The 20,020-nt window shown below is 37.7% G+C and overlaps 1 protein-coding gene across 1 annotated transcript in view; it reads right to left on the reverse strand.

The window, feature by feature from the left end:
- The window catches only part of LOC121387189 (folylpolyglutamate synthase, mitochondrial-like), a 40,739-nt gene extending 27,035 nt beyond the window's left edge, over positions 1–13,704 (reverse strand). The window contains exons 1-6 of the mRNA XM_041518215.1: positions 13,651–13,704; positions 12,605–12,712; positions 10,913–11,031; positions 8,140–8,251; positions 5,915–6,160; positions 5,393–5,470 (exon numbers count right to left, since the gene is read on the reverse strand). Coding sequence (XP_041374149.1) covers positions 5,393–5,470; positions 5,915–6,160; positions 8,140–8,251; positions 10,913–11,031; positions 12,605–12,712; positions 13,651–13,704 — 717 coding nt within the window. The remainder of the gene's footprint in view (positions 1–5,392; positions 5,471–5,914; positions 6,161–8,139; positions 8,252–10,912; positions 11,032–12,604; positions 12,713–13,650) is intronic.
- Positions 13,705–20,020: the final 6,316 nt, after the last annotated feature.

Consider the following 20,020-nt stretch of genomic DNA (forward strand, 5'->3'; position numbering starts at 1 on the left):
ATAGCACGGCTTTTGACCAGCTGTGGTGCACTGGTTGGAACGAGAAAAAAACCCAGTCAGTTGAACAGATCCAGCAAGGTGGATAACTTATTTGCAACATCAGATATGCTGATTAATCAATGTGAATATTCGTAAAGTATCGTGCACTGTATTTTTATGCCTTTTATCACAGCTTGAAACGATTACTCTAAAATTGAGCAACAAAACCGTTATCCGCCATTAAGACCGTATCTCTGTACATTGCCGAATCGAATGGGCTTTTTGCAAAACAGATGATGATTCCATGAATCTCTATCTAGCGTCTCGTCTATAGGAGGACAGCCACTCCCAAGGATACCCTTTACTGGACAATACACCATTTGACAGCCAATGAAGAGGACTGCCACTGTTACTAGTAATTACGTTTGGAAATCTATTGATGCACAATACAGACAGTGGATGTTTGACGATTTTTATACCAGGACCAAACTAAAACTTACCTTCAGTTTCGACAGGGCTGAGTTGATAGACAGGTAACAGAGGAATGTCCTTCACACTGGATACAGACAACACATCATAGACATACTGATTTTCTGGGGGAAAAGAGAAACATATTTTGTTGTTTAGCACTGTATTTTATTGTTACATGTATTATCATCATGATGATGATGATCATCAGTAGTAGTAGTAGTAGTAGTAGTAGTAGTAGCAGTAGTATTAATAGTAGTAGTATTAGTAGCAGAAGCAGCAACAATAGTAGTAGTAGCAGTAGAAGTAGTAGTTGTAGTAGTAGTAGCAGTAGAAGTAGTAGTAGTAGTAGTAGTAGTAGTTGTAGTAGTAGTAGCAGCAGCAGTACAACTAGTAGTAGTAGTGGTAACAGTAGTAGTAGTAGTAGTAGTAGTGGTAGTAGTAGTTGTAGTAGCTGTAGTAGTAGTAGCAGTAGTAGTTGTAGTAGTTGTTGTAGTTGTTGTAGTAGTAGTAGTAGTAGTAGTAGTAGTAGTATTTGTAGTTGTAGTAGTAGTAGTAGTAGTAATAGTAGTAGTAGTAGTAGTAGTAGTAGTAGTAGTAGTAATAGTAGTAGAAGTAGTAGTAGTAGTATTAATAGTAGTAGTAGTAGTAGTAGTAGTAGTAGCAGTATTATTAATAGTAGTAGTAGTATTAATAGTAGTAGTAGTAATAGTAATAGTAATAGTAGTAGTGGTAGTAGTAGTAGCAGCAGCAGCAGCAGTAGTGGTAGCAGTAGTAGTAGTAGTAGTAGTAGTAGTAGTTTATGGTGGTAATATTAGCAGTAGTAGTAGTAGCAGCAGCAGCAGTAGTAGTAATATTAGCAGTAGTAGTAATAGTAGCAGCAGCAACAGTAGTAGTAGTAGCAGCAGTAGTAGTAGTAGCAGCAGTAGTAGTAGTAGCAGCAGTAGTACTACTAGTAGTAGTAGTAGTGGTAATAGTAATAGTAGTAGTAGTAGCAGCAGCAGCAGTAGTAGTAGCAGTAGCAGTAGCAGTAGCAGCAGTAGCAGTAGCAGTAGCAGTAGCAGCAGCAGCAGCAGTAGTAGTAGTAGTAGTAGTAGTAGTAGTAGTAGTAGTAGTAGCAGTAGCAGCAGCAGCAGTGGTGGTAATAGTAGTAGTAGTAGTAGCAGCAGCAGCAGCAGCAGTAGTAGTAGCAGTAGCAGTAGTAGCAGTAGCAGCAGCAGCAGCAGTTGTAGTAGTTGTAGTAGTAATAGTTGTAGTAGTAGTAGTAGTAGTATCAGTAGTATTAATAGTAGTAGTATTATTAGTAGCAGCAGCAACAGTAGTAGTATTAGTAGTAGTAGCAGCAGTAGTAGTAGCAGTAGTAGCAGTAGTATTAATAGTAGTAGTAGTATTAGTAGCAGTAGTATTAATAGTAGTAGTAGTAGTAGTAGCAGTAGTATTAATAGTAGTAGTAGTAGTAGTAGTAGCAGTAGTATTAATAGTAGTAGTAGTAGTAGTAGCAGTAGTATTAATAGTAGTAGTAGTAGTAGTAGCAGTAGTATTAATAGTAGTAGTATTATTAGTAGCAGCAGCAACAGTAGTAGTATTAGTAGTAGTAGTAGCAGTAGTAGTAGTAGTAGTATTAATAGTAGTAGTATTATTAGTAGCAGCAGCAACAGTAGTAGTATTAGTAGTAGTAGCAGCAGTAGTAGTAGCAGTAGTATTAATAGTAGTAGTATTATTAGTAGCAGCAGCAACAGTAGTAGTATTAGTAGTAGTAGCAGCAGTAGTAGTAGCAGTAGTATTAATAGTAGTAGTATTATTAGTAGCAGCAGCAGTAGTAGTAGTATTAGTAGTAGTAGCAGCAGTAGTAGTAGTAGTTGTAGTAGTAGTAATAGTATCAGCACCAGCAGTAGTAGTAGTAGTAGTAGTAGTAGTATTAGTAGTAGCAGCAGCAGTAGTAGTAGTATTAGTAGTAGTAGCAGTAGTAGTAGTAGTAGTAGTAGTTGTAGTAGTAGTAATAGTATCAGCACCAGCAGTAGTAGTAGTAGTAGTAGTAGTGGTAGTAGTAGCAGCAGTAGTAGTAGTAGTAGCAGCAGCACTACTACTAGTAGTAATAGTGGTAATAGTAGTAGTAGTAGTTGTAGTAGTAGTAATAGTAGCAGCACCAGCAGCAGTAGTAGTAGTAGTAGTAGCAGCAGTAGTAGTAGTAGTAGCAGCAGCACTACTACTAGTAGTAATAGTGGTAATAGTAGTAGTAGTAGTAGTTGTAGTAGTAGTGGTAGTAGTAGTTGTAGTAGTAGTAATAGTAGCAGCAGCAGTAGTATTAGTAGTAGTAGCAGCAGTAGTAGTAGTAGCAGCAGAAGCACTACTACTAGTAGTAGTAGTGGTAATAGTAGTAGTAGTAGTTGTAGTAGTAGTAATAGTATCAGCACCAGCAGCAGTAGTAGTAGTAGTAGTAGGAGCAGTAGTAGTAGTAGTAGTTATAGTAGCAGCAGCAGTAGTAGTAGTAGTAGTAGCAGAAGCACTACTACTAGTAGTAGTAGTGGTAATAGTAGTAGTAGTAGTTGTAGTAGTAGTAATAGTATCAGCACCAGCAGCAGTAGTAGTAGTAGCAGCAGTAGTAGTAGTAGTAGTAGGAGCAGTAGTAGTAGTAGTAGCAGCAGCACTACTACTAGTAGTAGTGGTAATAGTAGTAGTAGTAGTTGTAGTAGTAGTTATAGTAGCAGCAGCAGTAGTAGCAGTAGCAGCATCAGCAGCAGTAGTGGTGGTGGTGGTAGTAGTAGTAGTAGTAGTAGTATATTTACTTTGGCCTTTGGTGTTGTGATTTTTATAATGGACTAAAGGCTGGTAGGTACTGGGCTCGCATCCAGGTGCCAGCTTCCACCCAGAGCGAGTTTTGACGGCTCAGTGGGTAGTAAGGCCATTACATCGATGTGTCTCTTACAAATCACTAACAAGTAACCATCAACCCATCGTCCTGGACAGACAGCCCAGACAACTGAGGTGTGTGCCCAGGATAGCGTATTTGAACCTTATTTCGATATAAGCACACAACAAATATAGCAGTAGTAGTGGAGAGGATCGGGTGAATTAGCTCAGTTGTAAGAATGCTCGTCTGAGGTGCTTTGGTCGAAGGATAGAAACCTCGCGGTTGACCCAATCTCTGATTGAGGTTTTCCCACCCCAGACAGTCTGGGCTAGACTATTAAACGTCGTGAGTCGTGGTATGTTCTGTCCTATCCGTGGGAATTGTGGTTTTGTTTAACGACACCACTACAGAACATTGACTAATTTATCATCAGCTATTGAATGTCAAACACTTGGTAATTCTGATACATAGTCATGAGAGGAAACCCGTCACATTTTTCCTAAAGCTGTAAGGTATCTTTTACACGCATTTCCCCACAGACAGGAAAGCACATATCACGGCCTTTTAACCAGTTGTGATGCAGTGGCTGTAATACTGTCTGTGGGAAATGCATATTAAAAACACTGACGCCAATGACGGAAACTGTAATGAGTTGCCTCTAAAATTGTGTCGTAAACTCGGAATTATCAAATGTTTGACATAAACTAATGTACTCTAGTGGTGTCTATTGGAATTATCAAATGTTTGACAGCTTGCCGATGATTCATAAACAAATGTACTCTAGTGGTGTCTATTGGAATTATCAAATGTTTGACAGCTTGCCGATGATTCATAAACTAATGTACTCTAGTGGTGTCTATTGGAATTATCAAATGTTTGACAGCTTGCCGATGATTCATAAACTAATGTACTCTAGTGGTGTATATCGGAATTATCAAATGTTTGACAGCTTGCCGATGATTCATAAACTAATGTACTCTAGTGGTGTCTATCGGAATTATCAAATGTTTGACAGCTTGCCGATGATTCATAAACTAATGTACTCTAGTGGTGTCTATTGGAATTATCAAATGTTTGACAGCTTGCCGATAATTCATAAACTAATGTACTCTAGTGGTGTCTATTGGAATTATCAAATGTTTGACAGCTTGCCGATAATTCATAAACTAATGTACTCTAGTGGTGTCTAGAAGTTCATTTCTACTGACCTTTGTTGGTTCTGTGTATAAATACCCGACACAGTTGTAGAGCGAGTCCCGCGTTCACGAACTGAACGTTTCCTTCGATACCCAAACGTATCTGTTGACCCGTGGCACAGAACTCGTGTAGTGTCGGGACCCGGTACAGAGATGCCTGGAGTAGACGTAAACAACAAACACTATAACACGGTACAGAGGTGGCTAGAGCAGACGTAAACAACAAACACTGTAACACGGTACAGAGGTGCCTAGAGTAGACGTAAACAACAAACACTATAACACAGTACAGAGGTGCCTAGAGTAGACGTAAAAAACAAAAACTATAACACGGTATAGAGGTGCCTAGAGTAGACGTAAACAACAAACACTATAACACGGTACTGAGGTGAAGTAGTAGTAAGCATACTATAAACAAATATAAATATGTCAGCTGTAGAGTTGAAACACGATTCACAATTACAACACGGCCGTTGAAGAAGATTGTGGACGGGGAAGTAGTGTTGAAACACGATTCACAATTACAACATGGCCGTTGAAGAAGGTTTTGGACGGGGTAGTAGGTACAGAAATATAAATAATTATTAAAAGAAGGCTACACGCGAATGTCAGTTGTATGTGGCAAAGATTGGAGACAGCAGCCAGCATAATAATGGCGCGTCACGGGTTAACATTTATTACTGAAGATGGCGCTTACTTTTTAATTAAATTCTCACGTCGTTGGATTATTAATCTTTATTAAATGTGTAAATATTCAAGTAATACTCGATGTTGCTGCTTTAATGAAGACTGACCCCAATATTCTGTGATCACTTAAAGAGAACGACCTCAGTGTAATAATATTTTGTTTTAAAATATTCAACTAAAAGTCGATATTGCTGCTTTAATGAAGACTGACCCCAATCTCCTGTGATCGCTCTAAGAGAACGGCGTCGGCTTCTGGTGGCTGACTGACAGTCAGAGCGGGAACTCCCTTCTGAAAAAAAAAAAAAAACCCGTCCATTATACATAAGCCTAACATACGGAAGACCATTAAAGCCATATGATTTGTCTCTCTCTCTCTCTCTCTCTCTCTCTCTCTCTCTCTCTCTCTCTCTCTCTCTCTCTCTCTCTCTCTCTCTCTCTCTCTCTCTCTCTCTCTCTCTCTCCCCTCTCTTTCACTATCTATCTCAAACCCCCTCTCTCTACCCTCTCACCCCATCTCTCTGTCGCTGTGTATCTCTCTGTCTGTGTGTCTGTCTCTGTCTGTCTGTCTATCTGTATGCCCCTCTCTCTCTCTCTCTCTCTCTCTCTCTCTCTCTCTCTCTCTCTCTCTCTCTCTCTCTCTCTCTCCTCTCTCTCTCTCTCTCTCTCTCTCTCTCTCTCTCTCTCATTCTTTGGTTTGAACTGCAACTGTACTAAGTATGTCACTTGAATTTACCTTAAAAATCCCCGCTTTATGCCACGCTATTTTCTCTATCGTGTTGCCTAGCTTATCAGTGTGTTCTAATCCAAGGGAAGTAACTCCACATACAACTGGGGATCGAATGACATTCGTGCAGTCGTTCTGTCCACCAATACCAACTTCCATCACAAGTACATCGACTTTTTCTTTAATGAACACGGTGAAAGCCATGGTTGTGAAAAATAAAAAAAACGCCGACATTTCTCTATCTAGCATGTCTTTCTACAAATATAAAAGAAAAAAGTTTGTTTTGTTTAACGACATCACTAGAGCACATCATTTATTTATCATCGGCTATTGGATGTCAAACATTTGGTAATTCTAACACGTAATCATCAGAAGAAACCCATGATGTAACAAGTCTGTTTAAAAACAAATATTTTTTATAACACACCGGTGAAATCGTAGCCCGCATCCGAGTCGTTATATTGGAACAACCAATCAGATTTCTTTTAAATTGACCTTCCACACGTGTGATATCACTGTGTGATACCAAATCACTCTCCAACGAGTTTGAAAGAAATAGAGGATGCATCACCAGTGTTTGTTTGTTTTCAATATGGAAAATATCAATCAAGTTTATGTTCATCGGCTTTGCAGAGACAAAATTCACGAATGGCGGATTCTGTTTAATCTATAACTATAAAATGTTAATCCATGTTTAATATGTAAAGTCGCATACATCGGTAATATGACTATATCTCGATTAGCCCAAAAGTAGTTTAACGACGCACACTTTAACTAAATCTCATCAAAATGTCACGTTCAGATATACAGATATACATCGACTTGTAAACAAATGACCAATTGATAGCACCCCCCCCCCCCCCCCCCCCCCCCCGCCAGAAAGAAAAAGCCCGGGTTAATAATGGTAAACATCAAATGGTTTTATGACAGGGTTATAGTTATAGAATAAATAACAATATGGCTAAGGCACATTAAAACATAAATAAATAATAATGATAATAATAATAATAATAATAATAATATTAATAATAATAATGTAATATGCGCATATACTGTTATATGTACGGTATAAATTATAATACCAATATAACAGGCGCATATACTATTATATTTACGGTATGAATTATCGCACGTGGTACGAAAGTGAGGATGGACGAAATTCTGGTTACGGCGGTCATATTGAAAAGAGAATCATAAGGTTGGTTACGAGAGAGAGAGAGAGAGAGAGAGAGAGAGAGAGAGAGAGAGAGAGAGAGAGAGAGAGAGAGAGAGAGAGAGAGAGAGAGAGAGAGAGAGAGAGAGAGAGAGAGAGAAGAGGTAGGTTAAATAGAAAATGTTACAATAATAATAATAATAATATAATAATAATAATAAATAATAAAATAAAAATAATAATAATAATAATAATAATAACTCGAAACATTATAACTTGTAGAAGCATCACGAGGGGTATATGGCTTTTTATGTACCCTCTGTGTGTCCTTTTACCCCGAGCCGAAGGCGAGGGGGTAAAAGAGCACACAGAGGGTACATAAAAAGCCATATACCCCGAGAGATGCTTCTACAACGAATTTATCTTGCCGACATGTTAAACCATATAGCCAAATAATCAAAATAACGCCAGACAATAACTGTTAACAATTTATTAACGGAGCCGTACCACGCGGACGCGAACGAAACCGCTTGCCAGTGACGAAAAATAGTTCCATCGATAAACGAGTTTTTAATTTCAAATGTTTGTAATACGAAATTGTCTGAAACAGATATTAATAAAAAAAAATATATATATTTTTTTATCAGAAATGTATGTAGTAACAAATTTTAAAATATGTTTTAAAAACCCAAAAACCAACTGTTGCTAATCGCGCATTAATACAATAACACCACGACCGTAATTAGGTGGCCGAGTTCAACATTGCAGCTTTTAAAAGTATTGAAATAATGTATTTTATAGTAAAAATAAAATTAATTATGTATACTTGATCAATGTTATTTATAATCTAATTATTGCTTTAGCATTAACTGGGGTGGCTGGAAACTGTTGGAAATTACAGACGGGGTATAAGAGAATTTGGCTCCGCCCACAGGGGTATAAGGGATTTGTCCAACGGCAAACAACCAATGAGATTAAAGAATTTTACATGAAGGCGAGATAAACGATAATTAAGCAACTGTTTACGTTATGGCATGTTGGTAATAAAAGACTAATATATACATATACACATATATACCACTAAGGGTTCTATTTTGTTGTAGACGTCGAAGAAGTAAGTGCAGAAGTCTTCGTCAGAAAGAGGCTGGCCGTTGATTCGAAATCTCTCATTGTATTTGACCATGGAAGGAGAGCTAGAAATAGGATATATGTATAGATATAGATATATAAATATTATACATATTCTAGCATATCCAGTGTAATCACGGTATGTGATATTTTTCAGATGACATACTTTCAGAATTTGATAACTTTGCAAATTAGATGTAAATTAGTCGAGGTCACGGCGCGTTAAGCACTAGTTTATTTTTACGTAAGAACATCCAAAAGATATCATTCGAGTTTGACGTCATTTTCCTTCAAAAAGACATTGCGTCACATATTCTTACGTCATTTGAATATAGAGTAATGGCTGACTGGAATTAAAGTTACGTATACAGTTTACAAACACACGTTGTATTAAGCTTGAAAGTTTATGATAAAGAGAGTATTACCCTCGTGTGTTTCGGTATCGTCAATATATACTAGGAATAAAAATGATGTATTATGCTTGCCAGACGTTCGCATAATGCAATTTGTATCCCTAATGTATGATATTGACGATACAGAAAAACACCCTGGTAATAATCTCTATATCTGATGACACATCAGAAGACAGCACCGTTACATGACTGTCTTGAGGGTGTTGCCAGCCTGCCACTATAGCATCGTCCAGACTAACAGCACCTTTTTAACAACTAAATAATTATTGACAGATTTACGTCTCACCTTGTGTACAGATTAAAATAAAAACAAGTGTTCAACAGTAATAATACAACAATACAGCAATAAAAGTACACAAGCCACTCCTGTGGAGTTGTGAGAGACTTTAAAACTTAAAGGCGCAGACCATAGTTTCAACTCGCAAACATGGACACTAAGTTTAGTTAATTTACAAACCTGTAACACATACAGATAACGTTACAACAGAGTGAAACAAAGTCTGTGACATTAAAACGGTAAAATACCCTTTAAAATAAACCAAAACTCGACTCTATAGCCGTTACTTCTCAGACGCACGTGCATTTTAAAAATATTTAAAATGTATTTTGTGGTATTAGAAACACCAGGATGACCAGAGACACTTCGGCTGTACAGAAATGGATAATCTAAAGAATAAAATATAAGTAATGTTTGATTTCAGTGATCATAAACGGCTCTAATAGTGAAAACTATGCGTTAGTGTTTAAAAACTAGGGACTGTCGCTTTAAAGGACTATCAGAAATATTTAAATGTATTGTATCTGAACGACAAAATCGTTATTCGTGACTAAGACTCACCTCTGCACAACGCAGTCCAATGGGTATTTTGCAAAATAGTGGTTTATTCCATCAATCTCTATCTAGTGCCTCGTCTATAGGAGGACAGCCACTCCCGAGGAGATCCTTTACTGGATAATTCATACTTCTTGCACCGCCACAAAGAGGACTGCCAGACTAGTTTACTAAATCAAAAACTAGCAGTTTGAAACTTTTAAAACTTTATTTCAGTACACTCAGGCCGTCAAACGACAGCACATGAGCAATTATTGTACAACAGTTATTACAGTAACACGGTGACAACAGGAGTTCTTGGTAGAATATGCACAAACGTAATTCAGAATAGCTATATACACATTTTAAAATAAAGACATGTTGATAAGATAATAAAATATAGCAGAACGATTTTTACAAGACATTATTTTAAAAGTATCAGATGATATTGGAGGTGTCGGTCTATGGTTTACTGAATTTACTTGTAATTTCATAAATGAATTTTGACATTTTACAGAGGGTGCATATGCTATTACAATTAAACAGCTCTTTGAATTTAAGTGTGCTAGGGTTTTTGGGGGATTCACACACAGTACAATATAACATTTCCAAGTGTGCTGGGTATTCTGTTTTTCTAGATTTTGCTGGATTCACACACAGTACAATATATCATTCTCAAGTATGCTGCCTCTATAAGTTTCGCTGGTGCTATACCACCTGCTACAGTTTGACAGCCTAACTTATTGAACGTAAACACCCTCTTCCTAGATCTTCCCCTCAGAAATGTGTATTGTATATGCACTAGCAAAAGCACCGCCTTTGAATTAAAAGGAAATAAATGACTGGTTAATGACACGTTAACACATGACCATTTGTGGCTAATGTACAGATACTGAACACTTGGTCTAGGCTGAGCGAAGAAACCCGTTGTACCAAGGTAGGTTACTTTTATCGAAATAAAGTAATGGATCCGTTGTAAACACACTAGGTGTTTTTAAAATAATTATTAAATTTCTCTACTATCACTAAGCTACATACAGATACCTTAAAAATCCAGTCTTGTACCCGCTGTGTCTGAGAATACTCCAGATATTATTATAATGAGATTGTTCTACCACTGAGCTACATACAGATATCTGAAAAATCCAGTCTTGTATCCGCTGCGTCTGAGAATACTCTAGATATTATCATACTTAGATTGTTCTACCACTGAGCTACGTACAGATACCTGAAAAATCCAGTCTTGTATCCGCTGTGTCTGAGAATTCTCTAGATATTATCATACTTAGATTGTTCTACCACTGAGCTACGTACAGATACCTGAAAAATCCAGTCTTGTACCCGCTGTGTCTGAGAATACTCTAGATAGTATCATAATTAGATTGTTCTACCACTGAGCTACGTACAGATACCTGAAAAATCCAGTCTTGTATCCGCTGTTTCTGAGAACTCTAGACAGTATCATAATTAGATTGTTTTACCACTGAGCTACATACAGATACCTGAAAAATCCAGTCTTGTATCCGCTGTTTCTGAGAATACTTTCACAAAATGCCGATGTCGATCCTTTCCCCTTTGTTCCAGTGATGTGAATAATTGGCAGCTTATCAATATCTTCCAGCTAAAAACACAAACACGCACATTCTAGCGAAATATCATCTTGCTTTAATTGTATGACATCGGAAATATACTGAACTCCATTAGAAACACACCAGTATATATATATATATATATATATATATATATATATATATATATATATATATATATATATATATATATATATATACACTGATACTTTGCCACGGCATTTGCTGTGATAATAGAAAGTAAACAAAGAACGTCTTAAAGGGACATTTCTGAGTTTGCTGCAGTTTTTAAGATGTTATCGACTATAAGAGACGTTTTAACGATTGTAATTACATATCAAATATATATTTCTGTATAAAATATTAGTGGATGTATATTAAATCGTTCTAATATTTGTACTAGGTTAAATTTCATTTTATTTCTTAAAATATATTTTTTCCGAACGAAATTATTTGAAGACAAAATCCAGTTTGATCTTCTTACAAATATTAAGACGACCAGAAACACATTGAATATATAGACACTGATATTCTAAACAAGAAAATATATTTAATATGTAAGATTAATCGTAGAACTATTTTATTAGTCGGAAACATCTTACAATGCAGCAAACTCAGGAATGTTCCTTTAAAATGTGTATATGTTGTTGATCTGATAACGGATTATTTACGATTGTAAGGTTACCTATCATAATCTCTAACAATAGTGGTGTGGTTGCCAATTTCAATTCAATTCAAGAGAATTAACGTGCACATTCAGGGCAAGCTGTTGTAGCGCACGCCTGTCCTGGGCACAGGTGCCAGCCTCGGTCGGCTCCTTCGTCCAGGACAGAAAAGGGTGTGGCTGCTAAACCTCCCTGACATAATATATAAACACCAGGATAGGTGTTCAAGGTATGTTGTGCAAAATATTAATGAAACATTTATAGATCAAAGTGCATGGCGGCATTTTTGGATTTTAAATGCTTAGTTTTAATATCCGAGACGTATCGTCTTTGATTGAAAACACACACACACACACACACACACACACACACACACACACACACACACACAAAAGGATTAGGCACAAGTTATCCAACTTAAAAGGCCCTCTCCTAATTACAAACATTAAATTGTACAATAATAGCGACTGCACTTTTCAGTCAATTAATCAATCAATCAATCAATCAATAAACGCTTATGAGAGTATCTTCTTTGGAAGTACCGAAACTTGATGAGCCAGCAAATAATGTCCAGAAACATAGATAATTTACCAAGCTTGATAATTTAAGCAAGAAGCTGTTATAGCTGAACATATTTTACACTGCTTACTCGCCAAACCTAGTACCTGTAACTGTATTTGAATTAATTCAAGGGCGGATCCATGGGTGTGGAACTGGGGACCCCCCCCCCCCCCCAAAAAAAAAAAAAAAAAATCTCCACCAAAACATCGTACTCTAAGTGCCCCTTTTTGACAATTTATTTACAATTTTCATTTCCCGAATGCTAAACTTTTATTGAGTACCCTTTTAAGGAGTTCGCCCATGTACCTTTCTTGGTCCCTCCCCACCCCCATCCCCCATACACCTAAAATATTTCCCTGGTACTGCCTTTGTAATTTACCTTTATGTCACACACTTTGAGCGCCTTCATCATGAATGAAATAATGTGTTGTCTAAATCCTATATCTGTCTTATCTGGTGTCAGACTTCTCACAATAGACAAGGCATCCTGAAAGAAAAATGGATACACTGAGTAAAAGTCTTTAAAACAAAAACAACAAACAAACAAACAACAACAAACAAATAAAAAAACCAACAGAAGCTAAAATTCAGTTAATGTCGTAGGTGCAGTATTAAAGATAAAGCATTATTCGCATTGTTTATATTCATTTGAGATATATAACTCTATATTAATCGAAACCAAACTCAATATTTGCACAAATAACTCAGGGATATTTACTTATTTATTATTATTATTACTACTACTACTACTACTACTACTACTACTACTACTACTACTACTACTACTACTACTACTACTACTACTACTACTACTACTACTACTACAACTACTACTATTATTATTATTTGGTCAGTAGTTTCCCTTTTTCGTGCTCTGAAAAGAAAACAAAATAACAAAAATAATATACATTTATGTGCAATTATAATTTTAAAAAAGAACTTTGTTTTGTTTAACGACACCACTAGAGCACATTGCTTTATTAATCATCGGCTATTGGATGTCAAACATTTGGTAATTTTGACATGTAGTCTTAGAGAGGAAACCCGCTACATTTGCCCATTAGTAGCAGGGGATCTTTTATATACACCATCCTATAGACAGGATAGCACATATAACGGCCTTTGATATACCTGTCGTAGTGCACTGGCTAGAACGAGAAACGGCCCAACGGGCCAACAGACGCACAACTGGTCAAAGGCTGTAGTATGTGTTTTCCTGTTTGTGGGACAGTATATACAAAAGATCCCCTGCTGCATTAGAAAAACAAATGTAGCAGGTTTCCTCTGATGACTACGTGTCTGATTACCAAATGTTTGACATCTAGTAGCCGATGATTGATTAATCAATGTGCTTTAGTGGTGTCGTTAAAAAAACAAAAAGTCTAATCTTAAACGTGGTTTTAGTGTTTGGTCCAAACAACTCACCTGGTACGAAGATGATCCACAACCAGGTGTTTCTGCTTCCACCACCGAGTCCATGAGCCCTGAGTTAGTATGACTAATTAAAATACACTGATGTCCAAACGGACCGCAGAGCTATGAAGGTGTGAAATGTGAACTAACTGTTTATATAGAGCATGGAGCTGTAACTGGTCGTTGACGCGTTGTCCATGGTCGCTCTGGAAGAAAGATACAAACCAATGGAATTCGAGAGTGCGCACTGTCTCCCACACACAAGAGATGGATCGCTACCGGCCTCGTGGTTCGCTTGTTACATACGTTTTAAAACAATTTATTGTAAAATAAATGGTATCTAACGCCCACTCATGTATTATTCTTTATATACCACAGGTTAGTAATAATAACCAGGGCCTTACCTAGCGGAGGAGGGGCAAAAGAGCAGTTCTCCCCAGAAAAATACTAAACAATACCTATCTTCAAAATAACAGTACCTGACTTAAAAGTGACAGATCCAAGTTTTTAAACTCTTCGACGTATTTTTCACTGTTAAAGCCGGTTTTTTTTTATCATTTAAATTAAAGTAGTTACATTTTATTATTTAGAATATTAATTTTCGTACACCTAAAGTGGTTCTGGTTTTTGTAAAAGCCCAAAATGCGTTTTTGTTTTAAATAATTCTAAAAGTGCACGGTCGTCTGAGAAATAATGGTTATTGAGACAAGCTCTAGTTATTTTTAAATGGTATTTCCCTGTTTAAACATCACCGACTTTAGCTTCTCTCTGTTATAACCTTATCTAAATGTGTGTTGCAGGTTTATAGGTTGACTAACTTAGTGTCCAGTAGCTCAAGTAACCTCTAGTAAAGTGTGTGCCCACGTGACACCTTGGTACTAGTTAATAATATGTAAGTGTAAGGTCATGAGTGGACTTGAGAATAATCAACCTAAAGCTCTGTGGCATCGGATTTAGGAAGGAAGGAAATGTTTTATTTAACGACGCATTCAACACATTTTATTTAAGGTTATATGGCGTCGGACATATAGTTAAGGACCACACAGATATTGAGTGAGGAAACCCGCTGTTGCCACTTCATGGGCTACTCTTTTCGATTAGCAGCATGGGATCTTTTATATACACCATCCCACAGACAGGATAGCACATACCACGGCCTTTGTTACACCCGTTGTGGAACACTGGAGAAATATGTATTTTAGACACAGACGCTGGCTACCATTTGGTCGTCGACAATTGCCAAAGTATTACATACAGTCCTCTCTAGCTTTCAACTCGATTACTTCCCCTACAACATATCAATAATGGTGGGGGGGGGGGGGGGGGGGGGAGTGGGGTAGAGGTGACTCGAGCTTATTGCCCACGGGCTGGTACTTGGGTCTCACTACACAGATGTCATCTGCCATTGAAACCCATGTTAAATTGCCCAACTTCAAACGAAGATTGCCAATAGAACGGGTTCTCGTTGGCACTAACAACACACACCATTGCGAACATACATTATATACTAAGCATTTATTTTCACTCCAAAATTGAGAACATTAAATTTTTCCGTCTCAGTGTTTTGCTATATGACCGCATCTGGCTGTAGTACCGGTCCGAACAGGTGGTTCATTAACCGATTCACTCCGGCTGTCACTTGCGCTGTATATCCACGTCCCAAAAGGTCGATGCACAATATTACAAAATAAAATTGGCAAAATACAGCCAGAAGGCTTACCATTAAACATACATATTGTTTTAATTCTTCACCATTTCCTAGAAGTGAATATGTGAACCATAACATGTGTCACAATTAGGAACTATAGTGGACCGTGATCAATCAACTCTCACCCAGAAGTGATCTGTGTAGTGAGACCTTGGGTCTGCGCCTTTTAACATTGTGTCTAGCGGAAGGAGACCATACCGTGAAATCCTTTATTTTCGTGGATTTATATTTCCGTGGTTTAGCTAGAATAGACAATTTGATGGAAGGAAGAAGGAAGGAAATGATTTATTTAACGACGCACTCAACACATTTTATTTACGGTTATATGGTGTCAGATATATGGTTAAAGCCCACACATATATTGAGAGAGGAAACCCCCTGTCGCCACTTCATGGGCTACTCTTTTCGATTAGCAGCAAGGGATATTTTATATGCACCATCCCACAGACAGGGTAGTACATATATACCAGTCGTGGTACACTGGCTGGAAAATAGCTCAATGGGCTCAATGGGCCCACCGACGGGGATCGATCCCAGACCGAAAAGAAAAATAGTCCCCTGCAAAGTGTATTCAATAGACACCATTAATTAGTTAATTAAGAGTATAAACATCTTAATTAAAAGGCAGTTCCCTACAAAGTGTATTCAATCAAGTATCGTTCCATAAGAATAGACACCATTAATTAGTTAATTAAGTGTCTACACGTCTTAATTAAAACGCAGTCCCCTGCAAAGTGTATTCAATCAGGTATATTTCCATAAGAATAGACGTCATTAATTAAGCTCCACGTGTTGTCGTTACATGCTACAGAATGTCACAGACTGAAAATAGGCCATTATATTAATCTATTGTCGAGGGCGAGACGTAGTCTAGTGATAAAGCGTTCGCTTGGTGACCGCTCCCCATCGACAGGCTATTTCTAGTTCCAGCCAGTGCATCACGACTAGTATATGGAAGGCTACCCTGTCTGTGGGATGGTGCATCTAAAATATCCCTTGTTACTAATGGAAATCTGTAGAGGGTTTCCCCTCTAAGATTCTATGTCAGAATTACCAAATGTTTGACATCCAATAGCCAACGATTAATAAATCAATGCGCTCTAGTAGTGTCGTTAACACACATTTTATTTACAGTTATATGGCGACAAACATATGGTTATAGACCACACAGATAATGAGAGAGGAAACCCGCTGTCGCCACTTCATGGGCTACTCTTTTCGATTAGCAGCAAGGGATCTTTTATATGCACCATCCCACAGACAGGGTAGTACGTACCACGGCCTTTGATATACCAGTCGTGGTGAACTGGCTGGAACGATAAATAGCCCAATGGGCCCGCCGACGGGGATCGATCCCAGACCGACCGCGCACCGAGCGAGCGCTGTACCACTGAGCTACGTCTCGCCGTAGCGATTGTTGAAGAAATGAGTATTTTGTACGACACAGACAGACACTCGTTGGATCCCTCTACTGTCCCATGAAACCAAAGTATAATATTCAGTGTATACTTTATATTATTACAATATTGGATATGATCTGACTTTTTACAGTACTCATAAAGAAGAAAACATTTACCTTAATTAGTAAATAAAGTATGGATTTTTAAAATTATTACTATTTATTTATTTTATTGCTATTATTATTTTGGTAGCCATTATGTAATCATTGCAATGCCTTATTTGTGTTTTGTGTTTTCCTTTAGGAAACCTGCTGTCTAATTATTGAACACAGAAAACGTGATTTCGTCTTTTTTTCTGTTTCCTTTATTCTTTCTTTCTTTCTTTCCCTTTTTCGGTAATATTTATTTCTGTTCATATTTAAATTGCAAAAATGTATTACTGTGGTGTCGTGTATTATGGAGAAGGCCTAGTAAATTGTGTAAGCTGTGCCTGATCCATTTGTTCTTTAAAAAACAATAATATTTGTTTCAATCAACAATCAGAAAACATACGTCAGCTGGTTCTGTATCTTGGGTCCGCTGAGGAAATTGGTAATATAAGCAAGAAGAAGCACGGTAGAAGCAAGTGTGTGTGTGTGTGGGGGGGGGGGGGGGGGGGTCGTCTAAATGAGATCGAGGGAACAAAGCAAAGTTTTTAGGGGATTCGGGGGTAAAAACTATATTCCTGAAATGCAATGTCCTGCATTCTACAAGTAAATTTCATCTCTGCCTTATGATTTACTACCAATAATCGGTTTGATTCAGAATTCAACCCCACAAACGCACGTTCGTCTTGGTTGCGACAGAAACGAAACCCCTAATGAATCCGCCGATAGGGCTCGATCCTAGGAAGGAAATGTTTTATTTAACGACGCACTCAACACATTTTATTTACGGTTATTTGACGTCGGACATATGGTTAAAGACCACACAGATATTGAGAGGGGAAACCCGCTGTCGCCACTTCATGGGCTACTCTTGTCGATTAGCAGCAAGGGATCTTTTATATGATTCATCCGACAGAAAGGATAGTACATACCACGACCTTTGTTACACCAGTTATAGAGCACTGGCTGGAACAAGAAATAGCCCAATCGGCCCACCGACGGGGATCGATCCCAAACCGACTGCGCATCAAGCGAGCGCCTAACCACTGGGCTACGTCCCGCCTCTTTCTAATACACAAGCCACGGGTTTCGAGTCACAATCCCCCGGAAAATATGCTTTTAAAAAAACCCAAACCATGCAAACGTTTGCACCTAGATTGCGGAGGAAAAAACCCACACTTTTTCAGGTGTAAAATGTGGGGTTTTTTTTAAAACGACACCACTAGAGCACATTGATTAATTAATCATCGGCTATTGGATGTCGAGCATTTGTTAATTCTGACACGTAGGCATCAGAAGAAACCCACTTGAAGAGGGTGTAGTGCTCTTACACCTACCCACTGAGCCCTTAAGAACTCGCTCTGGATTGGAGCCGGTACCGGACTGCGAACTCTGTACCTACCAGCCTGTTTTCCGATGGCTTAAAGGTCCACGTTTATCAAAAACGTAATTCACTATTGTTTGGTATCTACGCAGACCTTTTACAATATATATGAAGTATTAATAAAATAAATTTTAAAATAATTACCCGTTTTTAATATATTCGCAATAAAAAGTCGCGTTTTCCCCATCACTTGTCAAAACGCCTGGCGACTCAAAGAGCTAAGTCACGTGACCCCGTGACGCGCTAACCGGCATAACATGAAAGTGTGATTAGCAGCCTTTCAGACATTTTACTGGGAAGGTGAAACACGTGAATGTTTAAAACACAAAAATGTTATTCTATTGAATTGAAATGTATGGATGGAATATTCTTTTGGAGATAAATGTAAAATATGGTGAACCATTATTTAGTGTTTGGACGTATGAAAGGAGCAATTTTTCCGAACTTTAAACAAACCGACAATCACAGGGTTTGCATGGAAGTGGTGCTTAAACAGAACCCGTGCGTACTGGAAAGAACCATCACGATGGGATAGGATCTGCAGTGACCAGTTCATCCCTGGGGATTACAATTATTTAAGGTGGTCGATAAATATGACACCTATTTTTTTATTTTTTTTAAACATATCTGTTCCAAGCTTCTATCCCCACCGGCACATGTTCTACGATTGCGCACGATACAGCAAACAAGAAACCGCGACGAGCACGAGTTAAACTAGAGCTAAAAAGGGTGAGGGGAAGGAGGAGGAGGAGTCGGGGAGGAGGTGGGGAGGGTACCAGAGGAGGGGCGGCAGTGTAAAATATAGTGGTACGGCTCGAGGTTGCCAGATTTTTCTTTCAAATTCAATTGAGGACATTTTCACAGATACAACAAATATTACCCACAAAATTGCCTCTTTTGTAACTATTAATCTTTACAAAATCATACATACACATGTTTATACATAGTGTGGGTTTTGTACGTGTATCCGGAATATTTAATCCATATCCGGAATTAATGCCAAATATTCGGACTTTTTTCCAAATTCACTATCATGATTGTTTTTGAAAGCAAACATTTCTGAATATATTTTTAATTTTTTATAGTTTTAAATCCTGAGTTTATTAAACCGAGTTTATAATTCTGCATTCTCCATTTCAACCTGAACTCGGTATTATCTTTACAGATTTGTGCTATTACTAAGCCGTTTGTCTATTGGCTGTATTTGTCAACAGCTGACCAATGAAAATGTTTTTGACAATCGAGTAAACTGAAGCCATGTATGACATTTGTCTTACTTGTTATGTAGTTTATGTATTCATTTTAAAGATGTTTCAAATATGACATAGTAATTGCTACGGGGCAGACATCGGGTCTATGGCGATGCATACAACTTCGCCACGGTGGGTAAAAAACATGAATATATAACAGAACACTTGCAATCGTACGAAAACAAAAGAAACGGATCCACAATTGTTTTCTTTTCGTATGCTTCCACATGCAACATTTCACTAAATAATATTTGGCTACCAGTAATCTGTGACACATTCATGACATTAATATACCAAACGATCTTGTTTTATTCAAGTAAGTTAAACTATAAACAATGTAAATTTTGCCAAACCATTATTAGATTTTTCCGCGATATTTTTCTTTACACTGGCACATCAAAAGTGCTACTCTAATAGTAATGTAAGCGTAATGCAGAACGATAGCCAGTCTTAATGTGGGTACCAGACGTTTCGTCCCCGATTCAGTTAACCAC

Source organism: Gigantopelta aegis, chromosome 13 (genome assembly GCF_016097555.1).
Source record: "Gigantopelta aegis isolate Gae_Host chromosome 13, Gae_host_genome, whole genome shotgun sequence".
Lineage (NCBI taxonomy): Eukaryota > Metazoa > Mollusca > Gastropoda > Neomphalida > Peltospiridae > Gigantopelta > Gigantopelta aegis.